General features: G+C 54.6%; 1 protein-coding gene and 1 long non-coding RNA gene across 2 annotated transcripts; one reads left to right on the top strand and one right to left on the bottom strand.

The window, feature by feature from the left end:
• Positions 1–294: 294 nt before the first annotated feature.
• MATN1 (matrilin 1, cartilage matrix protein) lies at positions 295–10,467 on the bottom strand. The gene is made up of 8 exons (XM_011955493.1): positions 10,344–10,467; positions 8,285–8,631; positions 5,655–5,877; positions 3,885–4,010; positions 2,997–3,413; positions 2,277–2,429; positions 1,363–1,443; positions 295–753 (listed from the first exon to the last, which is right to left on the bottom strand). Exons 1-8 carry the CDS (start codon positions 10,435–10,437, stop codon positions 704–706), a joined length of 1,491 nt encoding a protein of 496 aa, XP_011810883.1. The 5' UTR covers positions 10,438–10,467; the 3' UTR covers positions 295–703.
• Positions 5,664–13,649, top strand: LOC105521312. Its single transcript, XR_001003252.1, has 4 exons — positions 5,664–6,450; positions 8,168–8,602; positions 12,635–12,958; positions 13,152–13,649. It is a non-coding gene; the product is annotated as an uncharacterized LOC105521312 (long non-coding RNA).
• Positions 13,650–15,897: the final 2,248 nt, after the last annotated feature.

Genomic DNA, 15,897 nt, shown 5'->3' with positions numbered 1-15,897 from the left:
TCCAATCAACCCACTGCTGAGCAAGTCATTTTATCATTTAGACTCTCAGCTTTCCCATTTGTAATGGGGATAATTTGAGTCTTTTCTGGGTGGGGTTACTGGAAGTGAAATGAGGTCAAGTAAATGAATATGTAACTGAAAAGGCAGGACAAACACCAGCTGGTTTTGGTGTGGCCACTGTCATCACTGTCACCACCACTGTTACCATCCTTCCAACCATCGCCTCCCACCACATCTTCATCCATCCTTTGCCCTGGTCCCCAAATAACCACACTGCCTCCAGCCCCATTCAGTGCTTAAGTTAAATCACATTTAATTGTTTCTCACCGGAGAATAGAGAAATCAGTAAAGAAATTCACAGCACTCAGAGTCAAGAAAGGGTTAACTAAAAAAAAAAATGGGAATATATTAAGCTTTTGATTATAAAAATGCAAACGCAGTCTCTCTCACACTCACCCCTGTATTATCACCCTCACACTCGCATTCTGGCTTCCACACTCATGCCCACCCTCAGGGACACGTGCACATGCACACACACACACACACATACACACACAAGCTCCCAAACGCCGTTACACACTCTCAATAGGCATACCCAGACACGCCCCCTCCCACTCCCAGGCTGGCTTCCCTCACTAAAATGGCAAAGCTACAGGGGACACGCGCAGGATGCTTGGAGAGGCCACAGTGGCGACAGGCAGCCTTAGATGACTGTATTCTCCAGGATGGCCAGTCGCTTACTCACAGCTTCCAGTGGACTCAGAGTTAAGGAGAGGAGCAGGTTGGCCAGAGCAGGGCAGGGATAGGTGCGGCCCTGCACTCAGGCCCCTGCAACACCCCACCACAGCATGCGTTCTCCGCTCTGCCAGAACTTATCCATCCACTGTCCTCAGAATGGTGCTTTCCAAAAACACAGCCAGTTACTGTGAGCCCTGAGTGCCCAGCCCTGCTCAGTTGCAGGTTTAGCCCTGCTGGGTCCCCCACCTAGTCCTGGCTGAGCCAGGGGAACTGTCTGGGGCCCAGCCCCACCTCTGAGTGGGTACTGAGGTCAGGCATGTCACCATGAGCCTGAGAAATGGGGTGTCCACGAGCTGCATGTTCTTCAGAGCATGTCCAGGACTCTGGTGTGTGTCCAGTCCCTAGATCCTGGTTTCTGCTTCAATTTCTCTATTTACCCTCTAGGAGTCTCCACTTTTGACAGGGTCTGCACTATCTTCAGCCTATTCTGCCAGAATGCAGCCCATCAGCAGAAAGCAGGCCAAGAGAAGGCTTCCCAATCAACTACACTTGGACCATGCCCCTGCCTCCCCCAACACTGCCCTGCACCCCTCCCTGGCCCCAGCCACCTCTGGGAAGGGATATGTTTCCTGGTCAGGGCCTGCAGCAGCCCCTCCACTTTGGCCTGGAATTTCACCAGGGACTCACAGGCACATGGGTCTTCCTCTGCAGGGAATAGGGAGGATGAAAAGAGAAAGAAAATCACTGTTGAGTGATTGCCCAGGGGGAGGGGGGACGGTCACTGCCCAGGGCCAGGACTCACGAGTCTTGGGGGAGTGAGGGGCTCAGGGCACCTGAGGAGGCAGAAAGACATAGATAGTCCTTGAGACAGCACCCTTAGGAGTGATGGAGGGGTGACCCCTGAATGTCTTCCTGGTCCCTTGGAGCCCTGAGAGTGAACTACGACAGCATCCCTGTACCCGCTGCATGAAGAACACTATTAGGGACCTCTATGTCACCTCAGTGAGTTCACCCCAGCTCTTTGGGTTTGAAATCACTAATCCCATATTACAAGTGAAGAATTCAAGAAGTGAAACAACTTGCCCATGGCCAACAATGTCAGAGCAAAGACACAGGCCCAGGCATGCCTGGCTCTGAAACCCACACGCCTTACCACTAAGAACCAGCTGGTGAGGTCACCAGGGAGGACCAGAGAGGCAGTAATGTTCAAATCCTGGCTTTCCCAGCTATTAACAGTTGTTCCGCCCCTTTGGCCTTGTTTATCCCATCTATAAAATGGGGGTAATGACATTCTTACCAGATAGGATCTGATGATTTAATAGCCGGAGAGCACTGAGAACAGTGCCAGCCACGTAATAAGCATTCAACACGTTTGCTGGTAGTAAAAGCTGTACTTGCCAGCCCACCTTCTGGTTCTGCCAATTCCTGGTGCCACCTCAGCCCCTGCTTTTCCCCACCCACGCTGAGTTCCAGGATGGCTCCACTCCCACAGTGCCCCACCTGCACATTCCATCAATGCCAGCCCTGGCCTCACTCACCCACACAGATCTTCTTCTGCAACTTCTTGCCTATCTGGTTGATGGTCTTGAAGTCAGCCGTGTAGAAGTAGTGCTCTGCCACAGGCTCCGAGGCTATTTCCCTCAGCTCATCCTCCACAGCATTGCCCACACCCACAGCAAACATCTTAAAGCCTGCCAGGAGGAACAAGAGAAGTAAGGCTGGACATGGGGACAGGCAACCATATGGCTGAGCCTCCTGGGGAAGGCTTAGACAACCAACACCAGACACCTCCTGCTGGCAGCTGCTGGAATTGCAAGCACAATGCCTGGAACAAGGACAATGAGGAAATCAGCATTTCCTGAGGTTCTACTCTGTGTCAGACCCTATAGTGACTTCCCGTACTGGAAGCTTTGTACAGCAAGCTTCATTTAACCTTAATAATCATCCATCTGGTAGTTATTTTTTCCTCATTTAATAGGTTGCAAAACTGAGACTCGGGCTTGTTCCAAAGTAGAGTTGCCTTCCAACAGTTGATGTGTTCTTGGGAATATCTGGCTGGAAAAGTTCCAAGCTTCACTTACAAAAGGACCATCTTACTTTTCTGGGGCCTCAATTTTGTCATTGGTATAAGAGAGAATTGGACTAACCAATCCTACTCATTCAAACTCAGAAGACAACAAGATAAACTACAGTTGGGCTGTACCTGTGTGTACCCCTGGACATCAGTGGTGTCCAAGGTCCAGGCAGGCAACACCTACCGAGGTCTTTGGCCTTCTTGGCAGCATCATTAATGTAGTCCTGGCTCCGGCCATCAGTGAAGACAATGCCCACCTTCTGGGCCTCAGGCCTAGCCCCACTGGACACAGTGAAGGAATTGTCAATGAGGTACTTGAGAGCAGCCCCAGTCATTGTGCCCTTCTCCATGTAGGACATATTCCGTACAGCCGCCTTGATGTCCTTCTTGGTGTGGAAGCGACCCAGGGGGAACTCCTGGCGCACAGAACTTGAGTACTGCACCAGCCCCACCTGGGCCAGCTTGTCTGACACATCCAGCATATCCACGATCTGACTGATGAACTTCTTAACCAGCTCAAAGTTCTCTGGCCTCACACTCTTGGATCCATCGATGAGGAAGACCAGGTCAGTGGCCGAGCTGCCACCACCACCACTGCAGACTGGGGAGAGCAGGAAGGCAAGGGGATGAAGCTGAGGGACATAGTCATCCATCCTGTTCCCTGGCTGGGTACCCATCACACACAAGCTCTGTGCTGAGGATCATTCCATTGTGCCCTCAGAACTGCCTCTATAAAGCCAAGATGACGGGTCCCACTGTACAGTATTGGAAACTGAAACTTCAACAGCTGTGAGATCACACAACTCAGAATTGGTAGCACCAGGATTTGATTTTGAGACTATGTGAGTCCTTCTACCACACTAAACCCACCACCTATTGTGTTGAAAACAGGGACAGAAGTCAGGTGAGAACTTCTGCAGATACCTAATTCTAAAAGGCATCTGTCTGCTTTGAAGATTGGTTCAGAGGTAAGGTGCAGGGAGGCTCGAATGGGTTTCCTGGGGAGTTGCTGAGGCCCCATCACCGCCCCTCCACACCCTCTCCAGGGCGAGCCTGTGTCCACCCCACTGACCATTGCAGGTCTTGCCATCGCTGTTCAGAGTGAAGCCCTCACGGCAGGCACAGGTGTAGGAACCCGGGGAGCTGATGCACACCTGCTCACAGTCATGGTCCCCTGTGGCGCACAGGTCTGACACCACTGCGGGGACAAGAGGTAGCTCAGATCTCACAATCACAAAGCCTTGGGCACTACAGACAGGTTGTCCCTCCCTAACTGTGGATACCAGGCCCCATCCAGACTCCGGGAAACTAAGGCCTCCAACATACTGTGGCCCAGGTCCCTGACTCTCAGCCCAGGTCTGGAATCACTGCACCAGTGCCTAGATACCTGAAGAAGGTTATAATGCTGATGATAAGAATGAAAAGTTCCACTAAAAAGTAAAGGCCAAGGGTTAGGGCCTTTAGTCTGTTTAGTTCACTGCCGTATCAAGACACCCAAGTGCCTAGAACAGCATACAATGAACACAGCACATATCTGTTAAATACCATAAAATGAGAGTTACACCTTTCATTATCTCACTGGATCCTCGGAATAACATGCATGCTCGTCCTAGATCCATTTTGCAAATGGGTAAAGCCCCTGCCCTAACCCTGATCCAGTCCTACTGGACACCCCGCCCCTGCAGGTCACATCCCAAAGACCCCCCCACACACCTCCCCTCCCAGAAGGGCTCTGAACCTTCTCCTGCCAGTGCCCAGGCCCCCTCAGACTCTCCTGCATCACAGAAAACTCCGGCACCCAAAACTCACGACACAGAAACATGTGTAGGTTTTCTGGGAGCTCTCCTTCCTGGGCTCCGGGCCCTCCTTGGTCCCTGCCAGGATTCTACCACATAAAAGGGCTTTTCTTTCTTTTTTTTTTTTTTTTTTTTTGAAACGGAGTCTCGCTCTGTCACCCAGGCTGGAGTGCAGCGGTGCGATCTCGGTTCATTGCAAGCTCCACCTCCCGGATTCACGCCATTCTCCTGCCTCAGCCTCCTGAGCAGCTGGGACTACAGGCGTCCGCCACCACGCCCGGCTAATTTTTTGTATTTTTAGTAGAGACGGGGTTTCCCCATGTTGGCCAGGATGGTCTCGATCTCCTGACCTCGTGATCAGCCTGCCTTGGCCTCTCAAAGTGCTGAGACTACAGGCGTGAGTCACTGCGCCCGGCCATAAAAGGGCTCTTAACATCGCCTCTCCCCAACTCCCTTCACCTGGATCTGGAGACCCTCCTCCGTTATCAGGCTTCGCCCCAGCTACGGCCCCACCCCTGGTGCTGGCACCACCTCAGTCTAATCCAGGTTCCACCCCCAATCCACTTAGGCCCTGTCCCTAGCCCTGACCCCGCCCTGATGTTCCCGTGTAACTCAGTCCCCGCCCTTTTATAGGCTACCGCCCCAGCCAGGCCCCGCCCTCTGATGTGGCCCCGCCCCCGACTCTGAGTTTTCTGTCTTCTCCTCCTCCCTGGCCCCGCCCCTAGCCTTGGCCCGCCTCAAAGCTGACTCTCAGTCTCCGTGCCTGCCATGGCCTCGTCTCGCTTAGCCCCGGCCCCGCCCCGACTCTGACTCTCTCCGCCTCCGCCTCCTCCCCGGCTCTTCCCCGGCCCCGCCCGGGCATTGACACTCTCCGTCTATCTCTCTCTGCCTCCGCCCCAGCCCCTTGCCCCCGCCCCTTCCCCGCCCCGGCGCTGACTCCGTCTCCGTCCCCGCCTCGCCCTCGGTCCCGCCTCCAGCCCTGGCCCCGCCCCGCAGCTCTCCCCTTCTCCGCCCTGCCGTGGCCCCGCCCCCGCCTGCCAGCGCACCGCAGAAGGCCTCCTGGAACTTCCTGGAGAGCTTCTCGATGACGCTGTAGCTCTCCACGTAGTCGACGTGCTCGTCCTGCGGCTCGCTGGCGATCTGCCGCAGCGTGGCCTTGTCCACGCGGCCCACTCCGATGGCGAACAGTTCGACGCCGCTGGCCCGGGCCCGCGCAGACACGTCCTGCACGCTGTCCTGGGGCCTCCCGTCTGTCACCACGATGACCACCTACGATACGCGGGGCGGTGTGACAGCGGGCTCCGGGAAGCCCACGGGACTGTTAGGAGAGGAGGCTGAGGCCCGGAGAGGCGGGAGTACTGCCGGGGTCGCACAGCCAGGAGGCACCCGGGGGAAGAGGACCTAGCTGGCCAAAGCGGAGACCCGTTTCCTCTGACTGAAAGACGTAGCGGAGGGGCTTCCCATCTGGTCGCCTCCCTCGGGCAAGCAGCTCTGAGATGCCCGGAGGGATGTGATGCCCCATCGCCAAACTGGGGCCTCTAAGGTCAGGGACATGCCTTCCCCTCAGACTGAGGCGGCTGAGGGCAGGATCCTCAGACTGACGGCTGTGGGAGCCGTGCCACGCCCCTCGTGCCCCCGTGAGGCCGGGCCGGGGGTCCAGTGGCTCCACATGGTGCTGTTCTGGGCTTTGGCCACCAGATGGCAGCCGAGGCTAAGGGATGGGGCCGCCGCTTCCCGTCCCGCGGTCCTTGTGCCTCTAAGCCCGGGGATCCTGGACCAGGGAACGGAGGGAGGGCCACTCAACCCCAGGAAGATGCCTCCCTTTTCTTCCTCCACTCCCCAGTATGATACATGCCCCTTCCAGAGAGGGAAAGAATCTGCCCGCTCCCCTCCCACTAGGCTCCTCTGGTCTGTTCCCTGGAAAGAGAGGCGGTGGATTCTGAGACTAGGCTTCGTGACCCCTTGCCTGCACCCGCCCTGAGGCTAGGGCGCTCCCAGCTCTGCCCAGTCTGGGTTAGGCGTCCAGCCCCCCTTTGCTGCTTCTCTGCTTCTGACTTGGGTCGGCATCTGATTCCTGAGTCCCATCCTTAGCCCCAGGCCCTGACTCCCTGTCCTGATAACAGGCAGTTTAGACAGGCCGTGGTTAGAAATGCAGCTCCACAGGCTACAGGTCACCTTCCTGCACCTCAGTTTCTTCATCTGTAGAAAGGGGTTGTGGTGAGGTTGAGTGAGATGACTCGTGGTTAGAAGTCAGAAAGAGCAAGTATTATTTTTACCGTCATTACCCTGGGCTCCCTGGGGAGTGATCTTGCACAATCTCTTCCTCTCCAGGGGCCTGGGCTCCTGGCTTTGAAAATCTAGCTGTGACTTATTAGCTGCCGTCCAGAGACCCACTGCCTCTTCGAGTCCCTACTCTACCTATACAACCCAGCTTTCAGATTGTCCACCTTGTTGGGTCCTCACACAGACGAACTCCAGGCTGAACACCTGGAGTCTGGCACCAGCTCCCCAATGCCTCTGTGTCACCTGCTGGAGGACCTCACCACCCCAAGTCACCACCCCCATCTCCTTCACCCTCTCCACCACCTCAGCCATCAGCTTCATCTGCAGCACCCCATGCTGAAACTTGCAGTGGGCCTCAAGACCGACAGGCTGCCTCATATGTCATTTCTTTGAGGGGTGGTAATGTCTGGAATGATATGCTGCTGTCTCTGTGAACACTTTTCCCACTTATTGGCTAAGCAAGTTGCTTAAGCTCCCTATGCCTCCGTTTCACCATCTGTAAAATGGGGATACCACCTCTGAACAGGATCGTGCTCATTTATTCACTGCGTGCTACAGAGTGGGGTATGAAGGGGGGATAAGAAAGAGAACCTCCCCTTGGCTGGGGCCCTGGGCAGGGAAGTGGTGGCTGGTGCTAACGAGGGCTGCGGTGGGGAAGTGCCGCAGGAACAGAGGACACCTGGCTTAACCTCAGGTTCTGTGCTGAGCCCTGAACATGACAGTGAGGATACAAGGCCTGGGAAACGCTCAGCTCTCTGCCTGGAACCCTCGCTGACAGCGCAGGTGGCCGCACAACCTTTCCATTTCCGAGCCCCTGCCCTCAGAGGATTATGAAATTAAAAATTAGCAAATGCCATGATGAGACTTATGTGGTGCCAGGCACCGTTCTGAGTGCCTTATGCTTATGAACTCAGTCCTTATAGCAGCACGTGGAGAAGGTGTTATCATTACTCCCATTTTACAGGTGAGGAAACCGAGGACCAGTGAGATGACATCACTTGCTCAGGGTGGCGCAGCTTGGATGGTGAAGCAGGGCGTGAAGCCAGACAGGCTGGTGGCGGAGTCCACACCTTCACTCCTCCCGTAAGCATCTGGCCTGTCTGCAATGTCTTCAAGGGGCTCAGACTGGTCGGGGAGCCAAGGTCAACTAAACTGAAATGATTGTGAGCTCCTAGGATGGAAAGGTTGGGTAAAGGTGGCTTCATATCCCACCTCTGTCACTTGCAGCTGGTGACCTCTGTCAAATGACCACCCCTCTCTGACCCTGTTTCCCCAGCTGTGAAATGGCCACCTCATGGGGCATCGTGGGAATTCAAGTGTCTGCAGGCAAAGCTCGTAACTCTGAGCGGGAGCCTCCAAACAACAGCATCCTAGCAGGGCGGTATGCACGTACCTTGCTGACGTCAGGGGACCTGGGACGACCACCCTCTGCGTCGCTGAAGGCTTTGGTGATGGCGAACTGGATGGCCAGGCCAGTCATGGTGCCTGTGGACAGCGGCTGGATGCGGCGCACAGCCTGCAGCAGGGCAGCCTTGGAAACATGAGCCCGCAGAGAGAACTCCTGCTTCACAGTGCTGGCATAGTTGACCATGCCCACCCGGGTGGCATTGGGCCCCACGTCCAGCGACTCAATGACCTGAGACAGGAATACCTTCACCTTCTCAAATTCTACAGGCCGCACACTGCGGGAGCTGTCGACAACAAACACCAGGTCCGTGGGCCGCGTCCGGCAGAGATGGCCTGGGAGTGGGGCAGGAGGGGTAAGGCAGAGAGCAGGGACACAGGTCAGGGACTGGGCCTGAAGACACAGAATGTGGCTTCTTAGATCCAGGTGCAAGGCCTCAGGCCCGGTAGGCTGCAGACTTCAGCTGGGCTGGCTGAACCCTTTTGTCAACATGCAGACACCAGCAAGCAACTTGTTAAAGGCCCCTGGCTCAGCCCATGGGGAACACAGAGGGCCAAGCCTGGCCTGGGGCCATTCGCTTCACTTCTCTGAGCCTCAGTTTCCTCATCTGAGCAGTGAGCTGGCAATCCTTCCTTACAGGATGATCTGAGGAGCCAGCAGAGGGCTGGGCATGCAGTGAGTATTCCAGGGGTGGCAAAGGATCCCGTGCTTGAAAACACACTTAGGTTTCAGCCCAGACTTGCTGCCAGAAACAAGGGCAGCTATTTCTTCTAGCTGGGCAGGAGGACACCAAGGATGGGCCCTCCGGGCATGGGCGCAGCCTTGAGAGCCAAAGCAGTGCCCGTCAGCATGGCCTTTTTCATCTGAGCATCAAAGCAAATCACCAAAGTGAAACCAGTTTCCCTCAGCCTGGCAGTGCCTGCTGGCGGGTTGCCAAAGACAGGGAAAAGGAGCAGGAATTCCAGGTGGCCACTTCAGCAGCCTAATCAGGTGCACCCCCAAGACACACCGCCAAGGAGCAGTGTCCTCCAGAGACCCAAGAAGGCAGCACTATGTGCTGGGAAGCATGCAGGGTCAGAGTGAGTTCAGGCCTGGGTTCAAATCCTGGCTCAGCCACTCTGTCGGGCCCTGGGCAGATCATTGCACCTTTCTGAGCCTCAGTAGTCTCACATATCCAGTGGAGAGAATAAGGCTCCTGCGTGACACTGTCACTGGCCTGGGCCTGCAGTCAGGAAGGGCTCACTACAAAGGCCCTTCCCTCCTCATCCCATGTGGAGTCTGAACTGAGCAGAGCCGATCCCAAAGAGGAAAGGAGAAACATGCAGGGCCATCCCAGCCCCTAAGTCACAGTAACTCACAGTGCCCTAGACTGGAGCTCTGGACATCGGAGTTCCTCAGGAGACCTTAGACATCACCATGCAGCTGGCTCCCTGCTCTCTATGAGCTAAGGCTACAAATGGGTGAACTGAGACCCAGAGAGGGAAAGGGAGTTGGCCACATCGTACAGCAGTAGATCAGTAGCTAGAGGCTCTGGGGCTATCTCACTGTGTGGTCTTAGGCCCTCGCTGACCTCAGTTTCTCCATCTGTACAGGAAGAATGGGCATTCCAGGACTCACTGCCCAAACCTGAAACCCTGGGGGGTGGTGTTGCCCCCAGGGAGCCCAAGGCTGGTAGGACCCACAAAGAGGGAAAGAGCTCTTGGCATCCCAGGTGTGCTCTCATCAAAGAGCCGTGGACTCAGCCCTAGGCTTGATGCAGCTCCAGATGTCAGCCAGCTCTGAGTAGCTTCTGCTCCCCAGAGACCTGGAAGACCAAGGTCCTTGCCGCATGCATGGTCCCTGAGGGCTGAGGAGCACCCCTGCCTGACCCTTATCAGCACCATGGTCCCTGTCTGCTCCTGCACCAGCCCACTGCCCACTGCTGCCACCCTGCTCCCTTCCCCATCCTGGATCCCATTTGCTCCCTGCCATATCAGTACCCAACCCCCAGTGCTGACGGTCAGGGCCCACTCGCTCAGTATCCCCCACCTCACACAGGCCCCCTCACCTCTGGACTGGGGGGCGAGGCCGGGGCTGCACGGGGCCTGGAGCAGCAGCAGCAGGCTGCAGAGCACGAGGCTAGTGCCAGAGAGGACCCTCATAGTTCTGGCAGCACGGGCAGCAGCCGGCACGGTTGTGGGGGCCAGTGGGGTCCAGGTCTTATCAACCTCGCTGCCCGCCCAGCCTCTGGGTCAGGTGGCCCCCCAACTGACGACTGACGTGGGGGCAGCCCGCCCTGGCCCCTAGGCCCCCAGGGGCGGGGCTCGGGCTGAATGGAGGTGTGTGTGCCCTGAGAGGGCGGGAGTGCCTGGCCCGGGCTCCAGAGGCCCCTCTGACCACAAGGGCTCCTTTGCCTGCAGAAGCAACCAGAGCCGCAGCTGGAATTTGGGAAATCTCAGGTGGGTGGGGGGTGGCTCCTCCAGGGGCTGGAGCCCGCACTGCCTTGAAGCTCCACCCCAAGCCCAGGCATACCTGAGTCTAACGGCTGAGCCCAGCCCTGCCCTGCACCTTCATCCCACACCCAAATCCTCCCCCCACCCACAACCCCAAGTTTCTCATTAAATGCACTTCCCCTTCCCTAGCTTCACTGTGCCCTGCTCTCTGCACACACCCTGCTCTCCGGCTACCCCTGGATTCTCCTCGAAGGCCTCCAGGCCATCGCACATGCAGGGCCATCTGCCCAGAATCCTTTCCTCTCGCTAACTCTCCGCCTTGCAGTATCTTTCGAGGTCATAATCAGGGCTAACATGTACCTTCACTCGGTATGGGCAGGGCAGTAGAGACCATGGTTAAGAGCACAGACTTGGGAGCCAGGTTACCTGGGTTTGCTATACCAGCAAACCACCTCTGTGACCATGGGCCAGTGACTTCACCTCTCGTGTCTCAGATTCCTCATCTGGAAACTAGGGATGGTAAGAGCGCCTGCCTCCTAGGGTTGATTCAAGGAGCAAAGGAGTTAGGTGTGGTTTCTCAGTTAATCCTCATGACAACTTTGTAAAGCAGCTACTGTTAAAGAACAGAGAGGTGAAGTAACTTGTCTGAAGTAACACAGCTAAGAAGTGTTATTGCCAGGATAGAGCCCCAGGCCTGGCTCTGAGCCATGCTGCTGTCTCAGTGCAGCATGATGGAGGTGCCTCCTCCATACCCATCTCTTCCTGCTGTGGGTCCCTGCTTGTCCCACCTCACCTGCGAGCCAGGGGATTCAACTCTACATCAGGCCCGGCACAGAGAAGGCAAAGATAAAGCTTTCTAAATAAAGTGACATCACCAGGAACGATCCCTTTCATTGCATTTGGGTCGAGTAGCTCATGAGATAGAGCGGAAAGAGCATGGGCTTGGCTACCTGAGAGGTCCAGGTTCAAAGCCACTTCTGCTCCCATCTGGCTGTGTGACCTGGAGCTGGTGACTTAACCTCTCTGAGCCTCAGCTTGCCATGGTGCAGTGGGAATGGTCGTTCTTGATCTCCCTGCCCCATGTGAGGGGCAAGAGGGGGACAGAAGTGGAGATGGGGTTAAAGGATTGTCATTGCTCCAGGAGGTAGAATCCTAAGACTTGGGACCTATGCCCTTCACTCTGTGTGAATTGTCCTTAATAAAAGGAAATGTACAGACAAAGTGATTGCCGGGTGCAGCAATCGCCCGAGGTAACTCACAGCTACCACACTCTTTAGCAATAATTATAATGATCCCGCCCACCCTTGACATGGCACAGTTACTCACTGTATCACTCTATCTCCTTCGCTCTCCCAACAAACCTGTGAGGTCAGCAGATCCGAGTGTGTTGGCCCATTTGTCAAATGGAGAAACTGAGGCCCAGAGAGGTTCACTGACTTACCCGAAGCCACCCAGCCAGTTTAGGGGCAGAGCCAAGCCTAAAGCTCAGGCCTCACTCGCCTTTGCACCAGTGTTAGGGAAGGAGGATGTTAAGAGCATCGCCTTCTGACTTTCTCCTCTTACATTTTCTGTGTGCCTGATTCACAGCCCTCCCCGATTCCAAAAACCACGTGAAGCTGCTGATTCCTTTTTCTGCTACAACTTTGAAGTCAAATTCTCCTCCGGAGGTGCTGCAGGGTGTGGCGATGGTGGTGCCTCTCCCTTCCCAAAATGGTGTAATAAAGATGTTACCTGTCTCCCTCACAGGACATGAGCTCCCTCTGAGCAGGAGACTTGCCTGTCTCAGTCACCAGTGAATCCCTGGGACCCAGCGTGATGCCTGGCACAGGATTTCTGGTGAGCAAATGAAGGAAAGAATGAAAAGAACTAACTACGAACCGGTTCCATTTCCCTATAAACCACCCAGGGTCACACAAGGGCCATCGATGGTGACCAGGGCTGAGAAATGCACAGTGCTGTCCTCGTGCCATGCTGGAGGTGAACGAGGAGAACGTGAGCTGGGGTCTCCTTGCCAACTGCGCACACTCCCCCGCCACAACTCCCCTGACGGCCAGAGCTGTGTCCGGGGCTCAGGGCACAAGGCTCCATTAGCTGGGCAGCAGCTGGCCCATGAAACAGCCCTTTCAACCCCACCTCTGAATGGCAGTTCTATGGGCTCCCCGGAGGAACACAGGCGCCTTCTCTGTGTCACTTCTGCGCTCATTAGCAGAGCTGTAGAAACACACTACAGGTAAGTTTTCAGGAAGAGAGATGGGTCCCCCACCGACCACCACCAAAAAAAAAATAAGGGCAGCTTTGGCATTCTATAGCAGGGGCAAGGCCTGGGGGCGGTGGTGGAGAGGAGATCTGGAAGTTCAACATATACATTAAGGAAAGAAAATCAATATTTGTGGTTTTTTTTAATGTGAAACATTTTTCCCCAGGACTCAAAATTGAAAACAGTGTGTCTGGTATGAGCCAGAAGAAAAAAAAAAATGCACGGAGGGGCCTTCTGTGTGGTTGCTCACAAGGCAAACAGTGAAGGGCTCTGCTGTTCCCTCCTCCTGTTTTCACATCCCTCGGGCTTCCAGAAACTTAAAGCCGTTAGTGTTTAATGCAAGAGAGAGCATTTGTGATCCACGGAGAGGCCCCTGGGCAGTGTGGTTCAGTGGGAAGCACCCAGGACTCCCTCTCCAGTGCTCCCAGGATCAACTCTTTCCCTAAAGAGCAAACCTGGGTTAACTTGCAATAACTTAGCTAACCAGATGCAACCTCAGCCGGCGCAGGCTGCCCCCTTCACTCTTCGCTCACCATCATCAGTTTGGCAGTATCCACATACGCCTTTACCAGTATTTATTTAATCTTTTTGTATAATTCATTCTAAACCAACTCACTTCTTAAAAATTTCTCTGCCTTCTAGGAAATAATAGCCATGAAATCACTGGTTTGGTGTATGGTTTATTTATTTATTCCAGTAAACATTCATTCAATATAAAATTTAAATAAATTCAAAACTAATTAAATTTAGCTTTTTCATCCACATATCACTGAAGATTTTCTTGTTGTCTGCCGGTGGCATGCACGACAGACTTTGAGGAATGCTGTGAAGTGAAACGGCTTCAGAATCAAAGAGAGCTGGGCTTGAGTCCCCCTCTGTCACAGGCCAGCTGTGGTGATTTCCAGTAAATCCCTCCATTTTCTTCCTGTTTCATGTCTGTAGCATTGGAATCTTAATGCTAATGCCACGGGAAGGTTGTAAGGAAGAAATGCAGTGGATGCTACATCAATGCGTATTGAACTTTTTGTTTTAGTTTTTGGGGTTTTTATTTCTTTTTTTTTTAAGATGGGGTCTCACTCTGTCACCCAGGCTGGAGTGCAATGGCACAATCACAGCTCACTGCAGCCTCCACCTCCCTGCTTCAGGTGATCTTCCCACCCCAGCCTCCTAAGTAGGCGACTATAGGTGTCCACCACCATGCCCAGCGAATTTTTTCTTTATTTTTGGTAGAGACAGGGTTTCACCGTGTTGCCCAGGCTAGTCTTGAACTCTTGAGCTCAAGTGATCTGCCCACATCAGCCTCCCAAATGCTAGGATTACAGGCATGAGCCACCATGATGGGCCAATGCTTATTGTTCTTACAATGCCTTCTTGTATCAGTCAGGCTAGGACAGGCTATGTTGCAATAACAAACACGCCCCCCAAATCACAATGGCTTAATACAGAGTTTGCTTCTCTCTCCTGGCACCATCCAGGGCCAGGCAGGTGCCCCCCACATAGGCCCTCTCCAAAGTTGCCTCCACCATTTCCAAGTCCTTGTGTCTGGCCATGTGGACAAGAGAGAGACAGCAAGCATCTCTCTTAACTGCCTCAGACAAGGAGTACACCTTACCTGACTCTACCTGGATGCCCAGGGCCAGGATATGGCATTTAGTTAGCAATGACAGTCTCTGTCACCATTGCCGGAGGAGTAAGGCTTTGTTAGCCCTGTATCACCTCTAGATGGAAATTCAGACTTAGCTGGCATTTAAAGCTCTTCACTGTCAGCTTCCTTCCACCTTCCAGGCCTTTGTCAGTCTTTCTCTTTCTCCCCCTCTCCTTCCCTCCCGCCATCTCCCTCTCTTCTCTAGCACAGAATGAGTCACTCCTTCTGTTTTCAGAGCCTCCCAGAGAGACTCCAGCCCTCACACTAACTCCCTATCAGAGTTTGCACTCAATCCATGGTGACCCATTTTATTTGTGGGAAAATGTCAAACCCTGAAGCTCGGGCTGTGAAGGAAACTCAAAGGTCATCTCCACCTGGCCACCCATGCTACTCACCTGTTGTTAAAACTACAAGGTCCACCCCGCTACCTGCCTTCTCGGGGCCAGAGGGTCAGCCTTCACCCCAGGAGGGGCTGTGAGAGCTTCCCACGGCAAATGGCCCCTGCAGTCAATCACAATGGAAGAAGACATGAGCATCTGGAGGAGTGGGCTCAGGTTTAGCACTGGGAACTCTAGCTGGCCCAGTCAATGCCCCGACCCATGGCCCTTCAGCCCACTGTGGGTCCAGCTCACCTACAGCTGCAGCAGGCAGTTCCCAGGGACACGGGCAGTGGGCCAGGCAGCCTGGGATTTTACATCCCCAGGGGTAACCCACAACCTGTGGGGATCAGAAGACCCCAGCGTCCCCAACCCCCTCTGGACAGTTCTGAGACACGCTCCTCACCGTTCCGCAGAAGGTCCCCAGCAGGAGTGAGCCCCAGTCGCCCACAGAGGTGACCAGCTTATTCATGCACATTGTATTGGCTTTTATCCTGTCCCCACCTCACTTCCCCTCACTGTACTTCCTGGGATCACCTCCCAAATAAGCCACCTACACCCAAGTCCTTTTCTCAGGATACCTGTTCACATCTCCAGGCCTTGGCCCAGCTGTTTTCCAGCCTGGCATGTCCCCCCAGCAGGTAGAGCAGAGGAAGCAGCAGGCGAGAGTCCTGTTTGACCATCTGGGCCACTGAGATGGCAGCAAAATTGTTTCTCAGGTGGATGTTGTTTGTTTATTTAGAACTGCGGCTCCCTCATGCCAGCAGCTCTCTGCTGTGCCCACTGACCATCGGAGCGCTCTTGGTGGCTAATTAGGGAGGCTTCCTCCTGGAGACCCAGGAGACAGACTGGAATGTGAGCACTGGTTCCCAGAGAGCCCATCCGGGAGG

The sequence above is a fragment of the Colobus angolensis genome, unplaced genomic scaffold, assembly GCF_000951035.1.
Source record: "Colobus angolensis palliatus isolate OR3802 unplaced genomic scaffold, Cang.pa_1.0 Scaffold4, whole genome shotgun sequence".
NCBI classification, from domain to species: Eukaryota; Metazoa; Chordata; class Mammalia; order Primates; family Cercopithecidae; genus Colobus; species Colobus angolensis.
The sequence above is the reverse complement of the archived record's forward strand: the minus strand, read 5'-3'. Positions and strand labels throughout refer to the sequence as shown.

Excerpts from the sequence above, each read along its gene's own strand:
- MATN1 (XM_011955493.1), bottom strand. The coding sequence starts at position 10,437 with ATGAGGGTCCTCTCTGGCACTAGCCTCGTGCTCTGCAGCCTGCTGCTG. Across the intron at positions 5,878-8,284 it reads GGTCCCCTGACGTCAGCAAG|GTGGTCATCGTGGTGACAGA; the intron begins GTACGTGCATAC and ends CGCGTATCGTAG. Across the intron at positions 3,414-3,884 it reads CGATGGCAAGACCTGCAATG|TCTGCAGTGGTGGTGGTGGC; the intron begins GTCAGTGGGGTG and ends TGCTCTCCCCAG.